The sequence below is a fragment of the Lonchura striata genome, chromosome 1 (genome assembly GCF_046129695.1).
Source record: "Lonchura striata isolate bLonStr1 chromosome 1, bLonStr1.mat, whole genome shotgun sequence".
Classification (NCBI taxonomy): Eukaryota; Metazoa; Chordata; class Aves; order Passeriformes; family Estrildidae; genus Lonchura; species Lonchura striata.
The window spans coordinates 60,962,163-60,978,657 of NC_134603.1; the positions used below are offsets into that span (position 1 = coordinate 60,962,163).

The 16,495-nt window shown below is 35.4% G+C and overlaps 1 protein-coding gene across 3 annotated transcripts in view; it reads left to right on the forward strand.

The window, feature by feature from the left end:
• INVS (inversin) overlaps window positions 1–16,495 on the forward strand; it is a 90,607-nt gene that overhangs the window by 46,196 nt on the left and 27,916 nt on the right. For all 3 annotated transcript variants that reach the window (XM_021528681.3, XM_021528682.2, XM_021528683.2), the window contains 5 exons: window positions 1,556–1,736; window positions 5,328–5,437; window positions 9,878–10,049; window positions 14,138–14,293; window positions 15,760–15,989. In XM_021528681.3, coding sequence (XP_021384356.2) covers window positions 1,556–1,736; window positions 5,328–5,437; window positions 9,878–10,049; window positions 14,138–14,293; window positions 15,760–15,989 — 849 coding nt within the window. The remainder of the gene's footprint in view (window positions 1–1,555; window positions 1,737–5,327; window positions 5,438–9,877; window positions 10,050–14,137; window positions 14,294–15,759; window positions 15,990–16,495) is intronic.

Sequence of the window (16,495 nt, forward strand, 5' to 3'; positions counted from 1 at the left end):
AGATTGCACTTAGAAAATATAGTCAAATATAACTCTAAATCTTTGGGGGGTTTTGAGGGTTTATTTATCCATTACATAGAAAATACAGATTGTACAACTTTGGTCAATTAATATTTGCATAGAAAACCATAATTCTGGAATTTCATTTCTTCTTCTTCTTCTTGATTTATTGTTCTCAGTGTTAGATATTTGTTTTCTGTGTAATAGTTACTGCACATCAAATAATGCAAATGCAAGTGATTCTGCAGCCAGTTTGTGTACCTGGTGGAGTCAAAAGGAAATATTGCAGTTAGTTTAGTGAGAAGGGGGTCAGGAACTTGCTTTAACAGTTAACAAGCTGCATTTAACATAATCCCTTGCTTTACTTTCATAAATGTATTGTGAAATATAGTGTGACTGTATTTTCAGGAGGATTGCTTTTCTCACTTATCATGGTTTAAAATCCCCTCTAGTGTTGGAAGTTAAAAATCTCAGGACTACATTCCCTTTTAATTCTGCACAGGGCTCCCATGACTTTACCGAGTTGTTTTGAATTCTTGGAGATAGAAAAGCAGACTCACTCACTCTGGTTTACTTAAACTCTAGTTTTGACAATCTGCTTCTACTCTAGATGTTTAGTGTCCTGCATCCTGAGTTTCTACTGTATTATTGGTTACCACATTTTTAGTGATACATCTTTTTTCAGAAAAGTGATGTTTAAAGTTTGCATTTCATGGACCTTTATGATATTTGCCATTTGAAGATCTCTCAGATGCTAAGATGATGTTCATTTGTACCTGATCTGCTCTTTTGCCTGAAAAAGAAAGTCACAAACAGAAATCTGTATAGAAAAACATTTGAGAGATGAAATTATCACAATACAAAACTATATAGCTGGGGACTTTGTATGAAAGTAATTTATCATATTTTTTAAGAAAAGGTGATGAAAAGTCAAGTTATATCTATTAATGCCTGTGTTACATGATCACTTGATCATTTGGCTAATCATGGAACTTTAAGAGACTTTTTAAAGTCAAAATTAAGCCCATTAGAAGTAGATGCATTATTAGAAGTATTCTCTCACTTCTATCCTGGCAGCTAGAGATGTAGACATATCCTTTGGACTACTTCAGGGTTATAAAACACTAGAAGAATATTATAATGAGAATCATATAATTAACTTGTGCAAAAAGGGAAGTGTGGTTGGAGAAGGTCTGAAGATATATATGTAATTTTCAACTTGTAAATCATGAAAGAATTTCTAGTTATTTTCATAAGAGCCAGAGTTAATATTTTAAAGATCTGTTTAAGGTGCCAAATGCACAGCAGACTAGTAAAACTATGGGGTATGTACCAGAAATCTGGTCTTGTACAGTAACTAAGTATAAAAAAGCATTCCATAAGAAATACTTGAAAGTAACCTATACTGTAACAAAAGCATTTGGTTGTAGACCTACATTCTACTGAACAAGGACAGTATATCTCTCTGAAAAAGCATCTGTAAATATTATATAGGTTTTCTCTTCAATTTAAACTTTCTTAAAATTTTGTTGTTTCTTTTTTTTCTTTTTTAAAGGAGGCTGCACCTACAGAATCTCTGCTGAACTGGCAAGACTATGAAGGACGAACTCCTCTTCATTTTGCAGTTGCAGATGGGAATGTTGCAGTTGTGGATGTCCTGACCTCCTATGAAGGCTGCAATGTGACATCTTATGACAACTTGTTTCGAACTCCCCTCCACTGGGCAGCCTTACTTGGTAAACTTGACACTGCTGAAGTCACTTAGTAATCAACTGTACTGTTTAATCTTTGTGTCTGATTTTTATTTAATTCCAGTCTGGCAGTATTACTAATCTCTTAGACCAATAAGAGCTTCTGCTTAACCAGGGTTAGAAGTTTGTGTGTAGACTGCTTATTTTAGCTTCAGATTCTCCAAAGCATTGTACAGTGCGTTACTTCAACAGGTTATATATGCTGATGATTTAAGAACAATTAGGGTATAATGAGATTGTTCTTGCATATGCAGGTTTGATCATAGGTTAAAAAAACCAGATACTCTGGAACAGTGGATCTGAAGTGGGGTATGCACAGCCCAGCATGAAAGCAACACAGTCTATGGGAGTGCATGAAGAAAATATCAGAGTTTATTTTTTATCTGAAAAGATAACTTGACTAATATTTAATGTACAGATTTAAGCTAGTACCCTTGTTTGGTCCATATGTAAGATGGGGTTTGCAGGGTGCCTGAGGGAGCTGAGCTGCTCCACAGTTCAGTGGTTGATGGTGGCATCATGAGTCACATGCTCACTTTCAACCTATTGTGATGTACTGCAGTTTGTGTCTCTCTGGTTGAGTGGATTTATGATTATATTATCTAATTTTTATTAAAATACCCCTCACAATCTAAATAAGGGGCTTAAGAAGATTTCCACAATGAAAATGCAGATACTCTGATAATGCCAGCACAAGTAAACAACAAAAAATAGCAGAGTTGACACTTTTAGTGTAAGCTCTTCATCAGACACGCTATGACAATCTAATCAGATCTGACAATGACTTTTATTTGTATAGAGTTTTTCTCTGTTTAGATTTTTACTCTGAGACTCATGCTCTGTAAATTGTAACCTTGCATATGTGAAATTTGATTTGTATTTAAAAAAACTAGATCCTTGCAAAACAAGTTAAAACATGATTAAATGTAAATAGTCTAAATGCAGGGAAACACAACACGTAAAATGACAGACAAAAATAATATGATTTAGAAAATTTGCCTCCTATTTCCATTCAGGAGATAAAAATAACCACTGGATAAAAGAATCTTCAAATAGTCTCTCCCTCCTTTTAACTGGCTTCATCCCGATGATCCTTTGGGACACTGCAGACAAAGAATGACAATATAAGAATCAGATGTTCACTGGAGCGAGTTACAGCAACTCCAGTGGCAATATACATGTAGTTTGATTGTGTTTATTAAAAACAAAAAAGAGGGAAGGGTGTTCTCAAGTTTGTATATATGTAGAAATATTGAATTTTAGCAGAGAAATTGTGAAGCATTTTAAGTGTCATAGGATGAGCTTTCCAAACAAATAGTCATTATCACTTGGTTCTGTCCAAGAAGCAAAATTTATTCTGTTTTGAAATTGATTGTATTTAAGATTGTATTTAAGAGAGAAGTTTTGTCTGTTGTAAAAATGGATTGTCTAATCAATGTAGAATAAAGGGGGAAGATGTGCCAAGACCTTCAGACTACTTTGTAAACCTGATGAGGTCTCTAGGTGGCATATGCTCTTTGGGAATTTCTGGTTAGTAAATCATTATTATTTTCAGGGTTATGGTTTTAAGTTGAAGGTAATGTTCTATGCAAGTTTTAAAAACAATAAGATATTACTATATAGGTTAACAACAGGAGATTTAAAGCAGTGCAGGGATGTTGCCATGACTTTTCTTCAATGTGATGGATTTCATGTGACTGCATTTTAAGGGAGTTGTTGCTCCTCTTACCTTTTGTTTTTGCGTAGATAAAAGTCTTACCCAAGTTACATCTCTGCTAAATAAAAGTACAACAGAAGCAACAGTTTTTGACCTCAATAAATGAGTTTTAATGTCTACATTAATTAAAGCAAGGTCCACCTTTGCACCTATTTCTTTACTGTTGCACCCAATAAATTTTTTTTTTCAACTCTCTCAAGCCTTTTTCTTATAGATAATTTAGTTAAACCTTTGTCTTGATTATGAAGTTAGATTCCCTTTTGCTTGTTGTCTGTCCTGAAAGTTCAGAAATCTTTTTTTTCAGGCTCAGGGCTCCTGTGGTTTTTCTGCTAGGATTCCATTCCAAAGCAACTTCTTCAAGTGAATCTCAATTTAATTCCTATACTCTTCAGGTGGGAATAGGATAGCAACATTATAACTCTTCTTTTTTTTTTCTTTTTTTTTTTTCTTTTTTTTTTTTGTTTTTTTTTTGTGGTTTTTTTCTTGTAGGAAGGGACAGAGCAATGTGATGTTCTGTATCCAGGGTTCTCTTAATGGCAAAAAAGAAAGAGGAACCTTCCTGTACACTCTAAGGACCTTAGAAAGAAAAATGCACACATAACCATCCTTTTTGACCCAAGTTACCATTTTCTCTCATTTCCGATATTTCTGTACATACAAGGTCTCACAGTGCCATTTCACAAAAGAGGGCTTGCCTAGTTCTCCATGTCTTAGGTTTTTAAGATCTACAGACTACAACTATATCATGGCTTCATTCTGTAACTCTTGGTGTTTTCATTAAAAATAATCTACTCCTAGCAGAAAGGTTCACCTACCGTTTTATTTATTCTAAAGTGATTCAAGACAACTGTGCAAAAGTAACAAGCTGCAGAATTGATTGCTTTCTGACATATGAGGTACTGGAGGTTTTCACCTGTAAAATCAGAGTGGTTTTATAGTCTTGCTTGAAATACCAAATCATTAAGATACTCTGTGAGCTGCATATGCCGACAGACACAAGTGTATGAACAGACTGGTTGACTTTAGTGGCAATATACTGCATTTGTCTTTGTTTTCCTGTCTGTGAAGTGAATATGAGGTTTACTCATCCTCCAAAAGTGTTGTGATTTTAATCTCAAAATATTTTAATCTGTTTTTATGGAAGGAGTTGTGTGTGAGCTTGCTTATAGCAGCTGGTAGTAGACTAGCCTCTGATTCTGCTATTCAGTCTCAGATTAAATTTTGGTTAAATAAAACCTAAGTGAAGAATTTACACTTGATTTCTGTAAAATAATATGATGTGAAATGAAATTGTCAACATTGGTTAGCTTGTCTTTTAATGCAGATGGACAAATGCTCATCATCATCAGCCTATGCTCACTTTACTCTTTCTGACTGACCTGTCACTCAAATGCAGCATCTCAATTGAGTTATTATAAGCTTTTTCTGGAAATATCCAACTAATTCATTACAAAGTTAATATCATAACTATCTGGCATGTTATTTCTGGTTGCTCTATTTAGGGAAAAGCTCTTGTGATTTCTGTTAAAACAAATTTTGTATTTATAAGTCATTCTGATTTATAGATGCCCCCTAAAAATGGCAATACAGAGTATGGCATTGGAGCATTATTGGGAAGAAAGTACATGCCACACTTATTAGTTCAAATAGCAAGTCTTATATTTTTCTCTTACATTTAAACTATAATGTCTGCAACACAAATATGTGACTATTTATGAAAGTCTGTTCATTTTCTTCTGTTTTGTTTGAGTTTAGGTTTTTTGTTTGTTAGCAGGATTTTTTAACTTTTTTTTTAACTAAGCTTATTATTGACTTTAGGATTTGATACAAAATTGGTTTGGTTATATTATTTTTCTCAGGGCATGCACAGATTGTCCATCTCCTACTGGAAAGAAATAAGTTTGGAACTATCCCATCTGACAGTCAAGGTGCAACACCCCTACATTATGCAGCACAGAGCAACTTTGCTGTAAGTAGAACATACCCTAAATGTGAAGTAAACATATTTTGCTGAAATCTTTATAGTTTAGCAGAATGATTGGATTGTTTTTGAAATATAAACACAGTGTTATTGGCATGAGTTAATTCAGAGTTCTATGTAATCTGATACAAATGTGGTTAATTTCAAACTATTAAAAGATAGATGTACAAAAACTAACTTTCTGTACCAAAAAAGTCCTTTGAGCTATATGTTTGCATCACAAAACACAATAGTCATTCAGTTACTTCAACAGAAAGCAGAACGACACCTACTATTTCACAGTGCTTTCAGGTTTCAGGGCTCATTATAATGAAGTCTAAGCAGTTATAAGGTATCTAGAGTAAGATGACCTGTAGGAGTATTTGCACAGCTGCTGCAGGACCAGTCAAACCAGTCTTTGCATTCAAGAAAGCAATTAATTTATGAATATTTGGCATTATGAATGAACTGTTGTTTCGTGAAGCACAGCTAAAGAGCTGAGTGCCTTTTGTCATAATTCTTCAGGAACACTATATTTTTAAAATTTTTAGAAATATTTTTTAAACTTGGACAACAAAGAATGTTGGTTTCTCAGACAGCTTAATTCTTATACTTTGGTATAATAGGTATTTTTTTTCCAGAGTAAGTTCAGATACAATAGAGCCAAGCATAAAACTCAACACTTTGAATGATTGCTGGTCACAGATGTTGCAGAAGTAGTTTTCAAGCACTGAAAATTAAGAAAGCTTTTCTTAAGCTCCTTTACCTCTCACAGTTTTCATACCCTCCTTTTACAGAAAGGGTTATTTAGTGCCTAATTAATGTAATAGTTATATAGTCCACATTGCAACATTTTCTTAGCAAGGACAGTAATTTGGGTCTTTCTTGCATGCCTACATGTTAACAAGAAAAATAAAAAAGGAGAATTTAAAAGCCTTTGAGAACAATTCAAGTTAACAAATCTAGAAGTAGCATTGAAATAGGGAATAGACCAGTATCTTTGCTCCCTAGTGAGAATTAGTTTTGGGGCTTTGGTGGAGTTTTCTTGGAGGTGGTCTTACTAAGACCATCCAGATATTTTTTTTAAATTCAGACTTTTATTGAAGCATATCTCTCTATGTAATCTTCACTTTAGAGAATTTTTTGTTGATGCTGATTTTTGCCAGTTTAGGGCTGTTTACAATTTGGGCCTAACTCATACATTTAAAATATCTGTGTTATAAAAGCCTTTCTTTCATATTTGAGTTAGACTCATAGAAAAACAAACCCTGGTTTATTTACCATCTGGTGATTATCTTCACATTCTTTTATCTTTTTTTTTTTTTTTCCTTTTCTATATTGATGTATTCCTAAAAAATTTTTTCATACTGGCTTTCTTTCCCTGGGCTTGATTCAGTTGAATGAAACATCTTCATTATGTTGCTGCCTTTTGATCCCATCAGCCAGCCAAACTGTGATATCATCTGTTTTTTAAGGGGAAGTAAAATACATGGTGGAATCAGACATTCTTTTGTAATCTTCTGTACTTACAATGAATGTACTGTTTCCCATCTTACATGAAAAATCACACTGGAGAATTTCATTCAGATCTGCAAGCCTCCTTTAGATACATATCATTGAGTAGTTCCCACCACTGCACTCCATATACATGGTCAAACAACTGAGTGGAGATATATCCATGTTAGTTCTGGCAGTAGCATCTCTATACTCATGGTTTGAGAGACACATTGTTGTTCTATTCAGTCTGCCCAACTTTGGCTAGGTGTGGTTTTCTCAGTTAAAATGTGATGTTTCTTAGTCTCTAACAAGAAGAAAGTTTGTTCTTTTGTATTCATGGTAAATATTTGCATGGCTTTCAGTTTCATTTGCTTTGCTATCTTGTTCTTTGCTCTATTTCTCTGTGAGTTACTTACTATAATATGACATTTTTGGGTTTTTTAAAGGTTAAGAGGATTAGCCAGCGCTTAATGTACATGAGGAATTTGTTCCCTAAGACTAACTTATCCCCACTTACTATAAAGAGAAAAAGTTCTAGAAGAAAAGACATTACCCAGTATAGCCACCCAAATTTAGATGTCCTGGGTATCCCAAGGAGGTCCCAAGAAACACTGCTATTTAAATTTTTGAACTGCATGTGTGAAGGAAGATCAGAGAGTCTTTATTTCCAGATCACAGAACGTTCTGAGTGGGAAGGGACCCACAAGGATCAAGTCCAGCTGTTAAGTGAATGGCCTAAAGAGGAATTGAACCCAGGTGTTATTAACACCATGCTCTAACCAACTGAGCTAAGATACTCCCTTCATGTTGATTTTAGTATGCAGGACTAAATTTATTTCCTGGATTTTCCTAGAGGTGTTCAAAACAATGTGATTTCCTTTCATGTATTTAAATAGATTGATCTAGTAAATGAAATGTGGATATCCCTGTCTTATTTTTAAATATTCAAAAAGAATATGTAGTATTTTTCAGTTTCCTGATACCACAGAATTAAATGTTTCATGTTTAGCTCTATCCTTTACTGTTATTTTTCAACTTTGTTTTTCTTTTTTTTTCCTCCACTATTTTTAGTAGTGCTAGTATACATGTGATCTTCCATAACAAAATACATGTAGAATTAAATTGATTGATACTTCTGTTTCCTGATTTGTTAGTTATCCTGGTGTAATTTAATTTTGTTTTGTTTTCAAGTTGTGGTAACTTCATTTTGAAAAATAATGCTTATAGTACTGTGGGATTTTTTTTTCTACTTTTTCCAATTAAAAGCTGTAGGAAAGAAAGAGTCATTGAAAGAAGCATTGTTTTGCCAAAACTTAATGGAAAAATAAAATACTTGCATTTTTTAGAATGTGCACCTCAGAATTGAAAAATTGCAGCCTTTGCAGTGCTTTTCACTCTACAGGATTTCCTGCAGAGCAGAGCCCTGGGAGGGTGCTGAGTTTCTGGCCTAATGAGAGGCTGTTTGTGTCTGAGGTGTAGCAGTGGTCAGTGTGAGTACACAGAGATAGAAACTCATGCTGGGTTTGTGTGGTAGCTTTATGCTTTATGCTTCCATCTCTCCTTGCTGCTGGCTGGACCTTTTCACAATAAACTGTTAGTTCAGACCTAAATTCACAAAGCTATAAGGATCCTAGATCAGTAACATAAGATAAATGAGACACTTCCTATTTGTTTAGAGGGATGAAATAGTAAGTAGTAGTGAAAAAACAAATCCAAATTGATCAGTGGTACTTAGGCATTCAAACACCTTCATGACTAAAAGAATTTTGTTCAGTATAGCCAGGAGATACTTGTTCTGCCAAGAGCAGTGATAGAGCTATTGTGGGGTCACACAGAGGAAAGGCTAAGATAGTATTAATAATAAAATGTAAATATAAAGTAAAATAATGAAACCTGTTTTTTTTTTTCAGGTTTTTATTGGGTGGCCTACCAGTGACTCATATTAGATGTTTCCCAGCTGTTACATACATGGCCTTTTAAGGCATTAGATAGAAAAGAGAAAATCTTCCTTTTATTCTTTTTCTTCCTTTCCTGGGTGACTCATTAAGAATGTAGCAGCAGGTTAAAGAAGTGGACTTATTTGCTGACAGCTTAATACAAACACAGCATTTAAAGAAATAATTATTTTTTGCCTTAATTTGAGATTTTAGTTTAACAGTTACAGTGGAAAGACTGGACTCAGGTGTAAAAATTTCCTTAATATTTCTGAAACATAGTATTTCAGTAATTAGTAATCTGATGATGTTATTAAATATTAGGAAATATGTCTATATTGACCCCTTTTTTAGCAGTCAAAATATTAGAGATAGGTGAAGTAAAATATTTGCATTTGCAGTTGCATTTATCATTGGAGAGAAAAAATATATTGGGAAAATACTTTGAAAGAACATTGTTTCCAGGGTAGGTTTAGATTGGGCATCAGAAGGAGTTTTTTAACAGAAAGGCTGGTGGAATGTTGCAATGGGCTGCCCAGGGAAATGGTGGAGTCACTGTCCCTGTAGGTTTTTAAGGAAAGACTGGATATGGCACTCAGTTCCATGGTCTAGTTGACATCGTGGAGTTGGGTCATAGTTGGACTCAATGATCTCGGGGGTCTTTTCCAGCCTAAAGGATTCTCTAATTTTTTCATCACAGTATTACAGTCATGTTTGGATAAAACCACAATATTTTTTCCATTTGCTTCCTTCACAGAGTGTCTTCTGCTTCCTTGTGACGAACACAAGAAAAAAGTGTTAAATGATATGTTGAACTCATAATTAAGGGTGCACTATGATCATTGGTGAGGGAAAAGGCATAGCAGAAGATACAGTGATCCTCTTGAGCAGTTATTCTTTATAAGTATGAAAGGAAAAAACGAAGCTTTGATTTGCTTCATAAACAGCTACATGAGACAATGGTATCTTGTTGTTGCAGATTCCTTTTAATGTTAATTTCAACAGTATGTCTTTTCAGGAAACAGTTGAAGTATTTTTGAAACATCCTTCTGTAAAAGATGACTCAGATCTTGAGGGAAGAACATCCTTCATGTGGGCAGCTGGCAAAGGCAGTGATGATGTCATTAGGACTATGCTGACTTTAAAATTGGATATTGATATCAATATGACAGACAAATACGCCGGCACAGGTAAGAAGCTTTACCATAAAGAGCCACTGCATGTTTCCAATCTGTGCGATTTCCACCAAGTGGAAACATTGATAGAATCTATATTAATGTTTTTTTGAATGTGTACTTCAATCTTAAAAACATTTCTGTGTTATTGTAATTGTATGTGTCATTCAGTTCTTTGCCTTACTGTAGGAAAGAAACAAACCTTTTCTGCACAGATTGGAACAGTTCATTTGAAATGTAGAAAGAAGAAATGTACTGGAATGCTGTTTAGTTAGTTCTGTAATACTGTGAAAGGAAGAGCTGTTCTGTAATTTGAAGAATAACATGAAACAGTTGCATAAAAAGTTCTTCCTGAAAATGCCTGTTCAAAAATGTATTTGACAGTACACAAATCCTTTGAAACAATATGGAGCAAACTAACCACTGAAGTAGCTAAATTATCTTTAAAATAATTCCATAGTTATTTTTAAAGATAGTGAAATAAAGATTAGAGCTATTGCACTTCTGTTGTCCAAACAAGAGATCGAACTTAATAGCTCCCAAATTTATCATCCCATTATCTGCCTGAAAAAAAAGATAAGTAGACAACACAGTGTTTCAGCATTCAAGTGTGCAAGTAATGAAATACAGAATTTCCTGTAGTAACTATGAATTTATCTCCTTTAAGGAAAAAAAAAAAAGGTAGAAATACTGTACCTATGTAGTGCTTTCAGCAAAAACAGAATAACAGTTGTGACTGGTGAGAGAGACAGGTGTTGAAATGTTTGTGTATTCAGCAGCATTGGAAATTTAGGAAAAGTAGTTGAGTTGTATAGTATGCTGCTGGCATCTGAATGAAAAATCAGGACAATGTGGATATATCTGGTATAAATTTGGGGGTGGGGGGGTTGATAGCAGGGATGCAGGGTAAGCTGTGTGTAGGGAGATGAGGAACTACCCAATGCCAGTTACAGTCACACAGTTAGAAGCACAAAATATTTATGTCAGGGTTGTGTGGTTCAGGATTTGAAACTTAGTATGCATCAATTTTGAATTTTTAAAGTTTCCTTTGATAATATGCTGGAACTTAACAAAAAGCAATTTACAGTTAGCATAAAATTCTGTTTAAATATCTAAATTCTTGTTTTTTCTTACAATGTAACGCACACTAAATACATCAGTCTTTCCAAGTTGTAATAGCTTGAAATTTTTGAGTGTAAGAAATAGTGCAACCAATAAAATCTCAGTCTTCATGTTTGATGATGTTACAGGCTAAATATTCTACAATTTTAGTCTTACTTAATCGTTTATCAGTCTCACCTACACTTGCTATTTCGTGACAGTTCCCTTCAAATGCCTCTCAGTATTTGTTTCAGACCTCAAGGTACAACAATGTTGTTGTTACTGTGCAAACCTTACAAAGGGTTTTTTTCTTTGCAGGCAGTAATCGGTAATCACATACTGTGTTTCTGAAATTACTCAGGTGTGGATTTCATGCTTGAATAATTCAGGTGGTTGGGTTTATTATCTTTCAGTCTTAAACCTTTCCTAGCGGTGATATGTAATCACCTTTTAATCTCGGTTTCCTTGTAAGGCTTTTAATCCAAGGAAATGAATGGATTTTCCATTTGCTTGAGATTGCCGTTGTGCAGAACTCGGGAACAGTCTGGAAGTGGGGAGCTGTGCTACCGAGCAGCCCGAGCTGCACCATTGTGCCAGCGAGTGTATAGCATGGGCTTTATTATAGCATAAAAGGAAGCCCACCAGTAAATCACTCTCTGATTTTTTACATTTTTTTTTCTTTCCAAAGGGCTTTAATCATTCCCAAGTTTTCGTCAGGGAAAAGCAGTGTTGCATTCGGCCAGGAAGCTATGCACTAATAGAAAATAGCGCACATGCCTCCGTGCCTGGGATACAGTTGCTGAGCAGAGTTCAAGGCTGTGTTTTTCTGACTTTTGTGTGCAGACTCAGTTCAGCTCGGTTGTAATGTTGCGTTAAGGCAGCCTTTTGCATTTACTCAAAAAGAGCAAGCTCTCCATTGAGCTCTGCTAGAACATCGAGACTCTGGGCATTGTGTAGGAGAATGACACCAAGGGAAAGGAATTTCCCTCCTCTCAGAGATCAGCGCTGCAGGAGCATTACAGGGGCAGCTTTATAGTTCTGCCGTCACTGCGCACAATGGAGAGGGCTCTGTCTGTCGGCTGAACAAAGGGCCCATTGTCACCAGCTGGCTGAAGAATCTCTTCAGTCACCGTGACTCCATCACAGAAAATTTGGCTTACAAGAAAATATTGAGCACAAAGTGCGAAACAAGATGCCTGCGTCAGAATGAGTGATAGGGGGGAAGAACTGGCCAAGCTGACACAGCAGCTCTTTTTCTATTGTATTGTTACACACACCCCATGTGTCATCTGATGGAGTGGTTTACTGCCTTTGGTTTCATAAGGGATTCAGGACAAAAACCAGAACCTAGAGTTTATTGTGAGGTCAGACCATGAAAACCAGGCCCATCCAAATGTACGACTCAGCAGGGATCTCATTCTTGTCCAGTTCCTACTGATAGCCACCCACTCGCAGTGGCTGCTGCACAGGCATTCACTTTTCAGGAGTGCAATGAGCTCTGCTGTGCTTTTAGGCTGCTGCACTTAAACTTAAATCAGCGTCTTCTCAAAGGCATGATCTCAATTTTCACTCAGAGTGTCTCTGGCTCTGACCCCAGTGCTGAGTCCGTGTCACAATGTTCTTATCACTTACTTTGTGTCTCTGCTTTAAGGCAGCGCACACCAGGTGGGTCAATGACAACATGAACAACCTGAGCATTTTAGTAGGGCCTGTGTAACAGGTTGTGCTGGGTTACTGTCTCATAAGCTGGTACTGGTTGTAAACAGTCGCTGGCAAACACAAAAATGCTGGTTTTAGGTTCTGCCTATGGTTCAAGAAGCTACTCCTTCTAATGCTGGTCTTTGTGGTGTGTAAATTCTGTAAAATGCCTCTGCTGGATCCTGACCCTGTCTGTTTTAACATTAAACAAATGTGGACATGTAGGTGGTTTTTACAGCCCCACATTCGTTTGCATGAGCAGATTCAGTTCTCACTAAGCATGAATATTTCTGAAATTTCATGGGGAAATATGAATTCATTTTATTAAATGCACACTTACAAGCCACATTGTTTTGTGTTTTTATTCTATATTATTTTGATTTTATTATCTATAACATATTCAACATTTATGGCAGCATGAGAATGTAGATTGTCTGATTTGACTGCTGACTATAAGAAATAACCCAAAGCATTTTGAAGTCAAACTGTAAGTGAAACCACCAATACATTTGTTCCATTGATTTGAAATTTCATTGTTGTGTGCAGTTCTTCTTTCCTTCAAAAAGAGCTATGAACTGGTCACCCACAACTCTGGCTAACAGTGCCTGCAGGATACTGTATTAGACAACAGCAACTCCACACCTTTACCTGAGTTCTGAAGTATCTGAAGTAGCAGCATCTGGTTTTTCTGTAATCTTTTACTTTCTCTTGAAGAAAACAGGGAGCTGGGGGTACTGTGAAAGATATGATGGTCTTGCGACATAATTTCATATAAAATTTTCTCCAAGTAATTCTGAAACAAGAAAGGGGGGCAAGAAGGAGTAGGAACAGCTGGGTAGTTTTCTGAAGTTAGTTTTAATTGAGAACGACTTTGCTTACTTGAAAGGAAAAAGTCATTTTCAGGAAAGCATTGAAGAAATAATGAAAGCTTACTTTTACTGATGATGAGCAATCTCAAAAATGCCACAAAACAGAGGCAGAAGTAAATAATGTTATGTTCTCTTAATCAAAAGCTGCTGTTCTTCCACAAATCCTCACTATAAGCTAATCTGGGTGGTGTTAAATGTAAAATTTCTATTTGTTTGTGCAAGTTAGAAACATTTTTCAGGACTAATAGTTTTTCCTCTTGTTGCTTGTATGGCAAGAAAGTGTTGTTACAGCATTGCTTCTTCAGTTTCTTGAAGTTGAAAAGTACTTTTTCCACCAAAATAGTTGTAATTAATTTTTATTTTGACTGTTCTAATTGTGAACCTCTAAAGCTGATGGTATAATGGTTTCTTTTTCCCTACTACTTCATTCTCCAGCATTACACGCTGCTGCCCTTTCTGGCCACGTCAGCACAGTGAAACTGCTGCTGGAGCACAAAGCACAGGTGGATGCTCTGGATGTGATGAAACACACCCCGCTCTTCCGAGCCTGTGAGATGGGTCACAAGGAAGTGATTCAAACACTCATTAAAGGTCAGCTCTCAGGGCTTTACAAACCTGTTCAAGGGTTCTGCTGCTGCTTCCTGTGGGAATGGGAAATAAACAGCTGAGCAGAGGTGGGGTAGGAAATTGCTTCCCTAAAGCAAGTTTTGTTTGTAAATTCCCCTTGTGAAAAAGCCTTAGTGAATCTAAAAGATTATCAGTGCTGTGCAAAATGGCTAGAAGTGTTAAATACAAAACTTTCAAATTAGGGATTGTTCTTTTCAAAGCTCATTTCTGCTCAAGCCTTTGCAATTACGTTCTAGTCTCTCAAACTAACTCTTCCCCCAGAAAATCCTTTCTTTCTTTTGTTTTTATTTGTTTGTTTGTTTCCCCAGTAAATAAGACCAAAGTGAGCTTTCTTCACTTTTGTGAAAAACCATTTTTAGGGTTCTTTGAAGACTTTTATGTGAGTCTGTATTTTCTTAATATAGATAGATATCAAAAATCTTACATCATTAACATTTTTTCTGGTTGTTTTATTAAAGCAGTATTTTGTTTGTAGACAGAAATAGGATTTAACAAAGTACACAGTTTTAGATAATTGTAGAATATCTGCTGAAGAATAGGAAGTACAGTGAAAGAACAGTGGTGTCTTACATGCAAAATTCTTTAATTTTAGCTTCCCAGAAACATCTCCTTCCTACTTCAGACATTATCCTACTTATGGATAGAGGAAGTATCCAGGGTAAAGTTTGCAAGTTTTACATCAACCAGCCTGTCTTACTTAAAACTGTTCTTCCTTCCATGGTCTGCTGGGCATATTTTAACCTTCTGTTAAGCTCTTCCCCCCACTCCCTATGCCATTCACCTTTTGTAGATGCAAGAATCTTGGCTATCAGAATCTGACTTGTGTTTAATTAAATATTTTGTGATCTAGAGAGTCATTGTTGCTGGTTCATTCAAGTTCTTGTATCTGTGGAGTTTTACTTTTGTACAGATTTTTTATGTCTTGCAAGATCATATAGAGAAATTAATTATCTGCATAAAAGAGTCCTAGTGTGCTTGAATTTTAAAAAAAGTTTATTTTGAAAACTATTATTACATTGGGAATTTTTTTATCTGCTTTAGAGATCTAAAAAGATATATAATCTGAAATCTAATTTTAGAAGTTATTTTGTTTTTAAGAAGGTACGGTTCTACTGCAAATTCATAGGCCTGAAACAAATAAAATTGGTTTTTCATAGGCAATTTATAGGTCTGGATATTCTAAAGCATATTAGAGGATAGTCAGAAGACTGTAAAAAAATTACATGATTGATCTTCTTTGAAACTATTTCATTCCCAATTAATTTTGATTTAAGTTTAAGTATTTGAGTAACAAAATTGAAGTTGCTTTCTGAAATACTTGTGTGAATTGTCAGTTTATGAAATAAGTTCTAGTTGGACATAAACTCACTCTTTTCTTAGAATTATATTGTATTTTCTTTTCGTGCTTTAAAATGCATTTGTTTTTACAGGAGGAGCAAGAGTAGATTTGGTTGACCAAGATGGGCATTCACCCCTTCATTGGGCAGCCCTGGGAGGAAATGCTGACGTGTGCCAAATCCTGATAGAAAATAAAATCAACCCTAATGTGCAGGATTATGCAGGTAGAACACCTCTGCAGTGTGCTGCTTATGGAGGTTACATTAACTGCATGGTAGTGTTGCTGGAGAACAATGCAGATCCAAATATTCAGGATAAAGAGGTACGCTGTTCTTCTTCACTGAGGTATATCATTAACTTTAGAATAACCACAAATCAAAACATTTTCCTTTTCTTCAAGGTCATTCTCTTTTCCAGGACATAGAAACATCTGTGCTGCTGTTTATCACAAAAGGAAATGCATCCTAATGTTATTTTCCCTATGCCTTCACTTCTAAAATCTCAAAAGAAAAGTTGTATTTTAAGATGTAGCATGAATTGAAGTGATTTCCAGATAATTTTTGGTTTTTCCCTATCGAATTGTGATCATATGAGGAGTCATATTAATGATCTGATTTCTTCTATAATTCCTTATTAACAGCTGACATGGGAATGTGATATTAGTCTGTTCTCCAGAATAGAGAGAGAGGGTGCAAGTAAGAAAGTAAGGTACTGCAAGTGAGATTGCACAATAACTGCTTCAATTGCTTGTCCACATTAAGTATTCACATATGTATCTCTCTTCCAGGTGAAAAAAAAAACCCACCGTTTGGTTTATATGTACTTTTG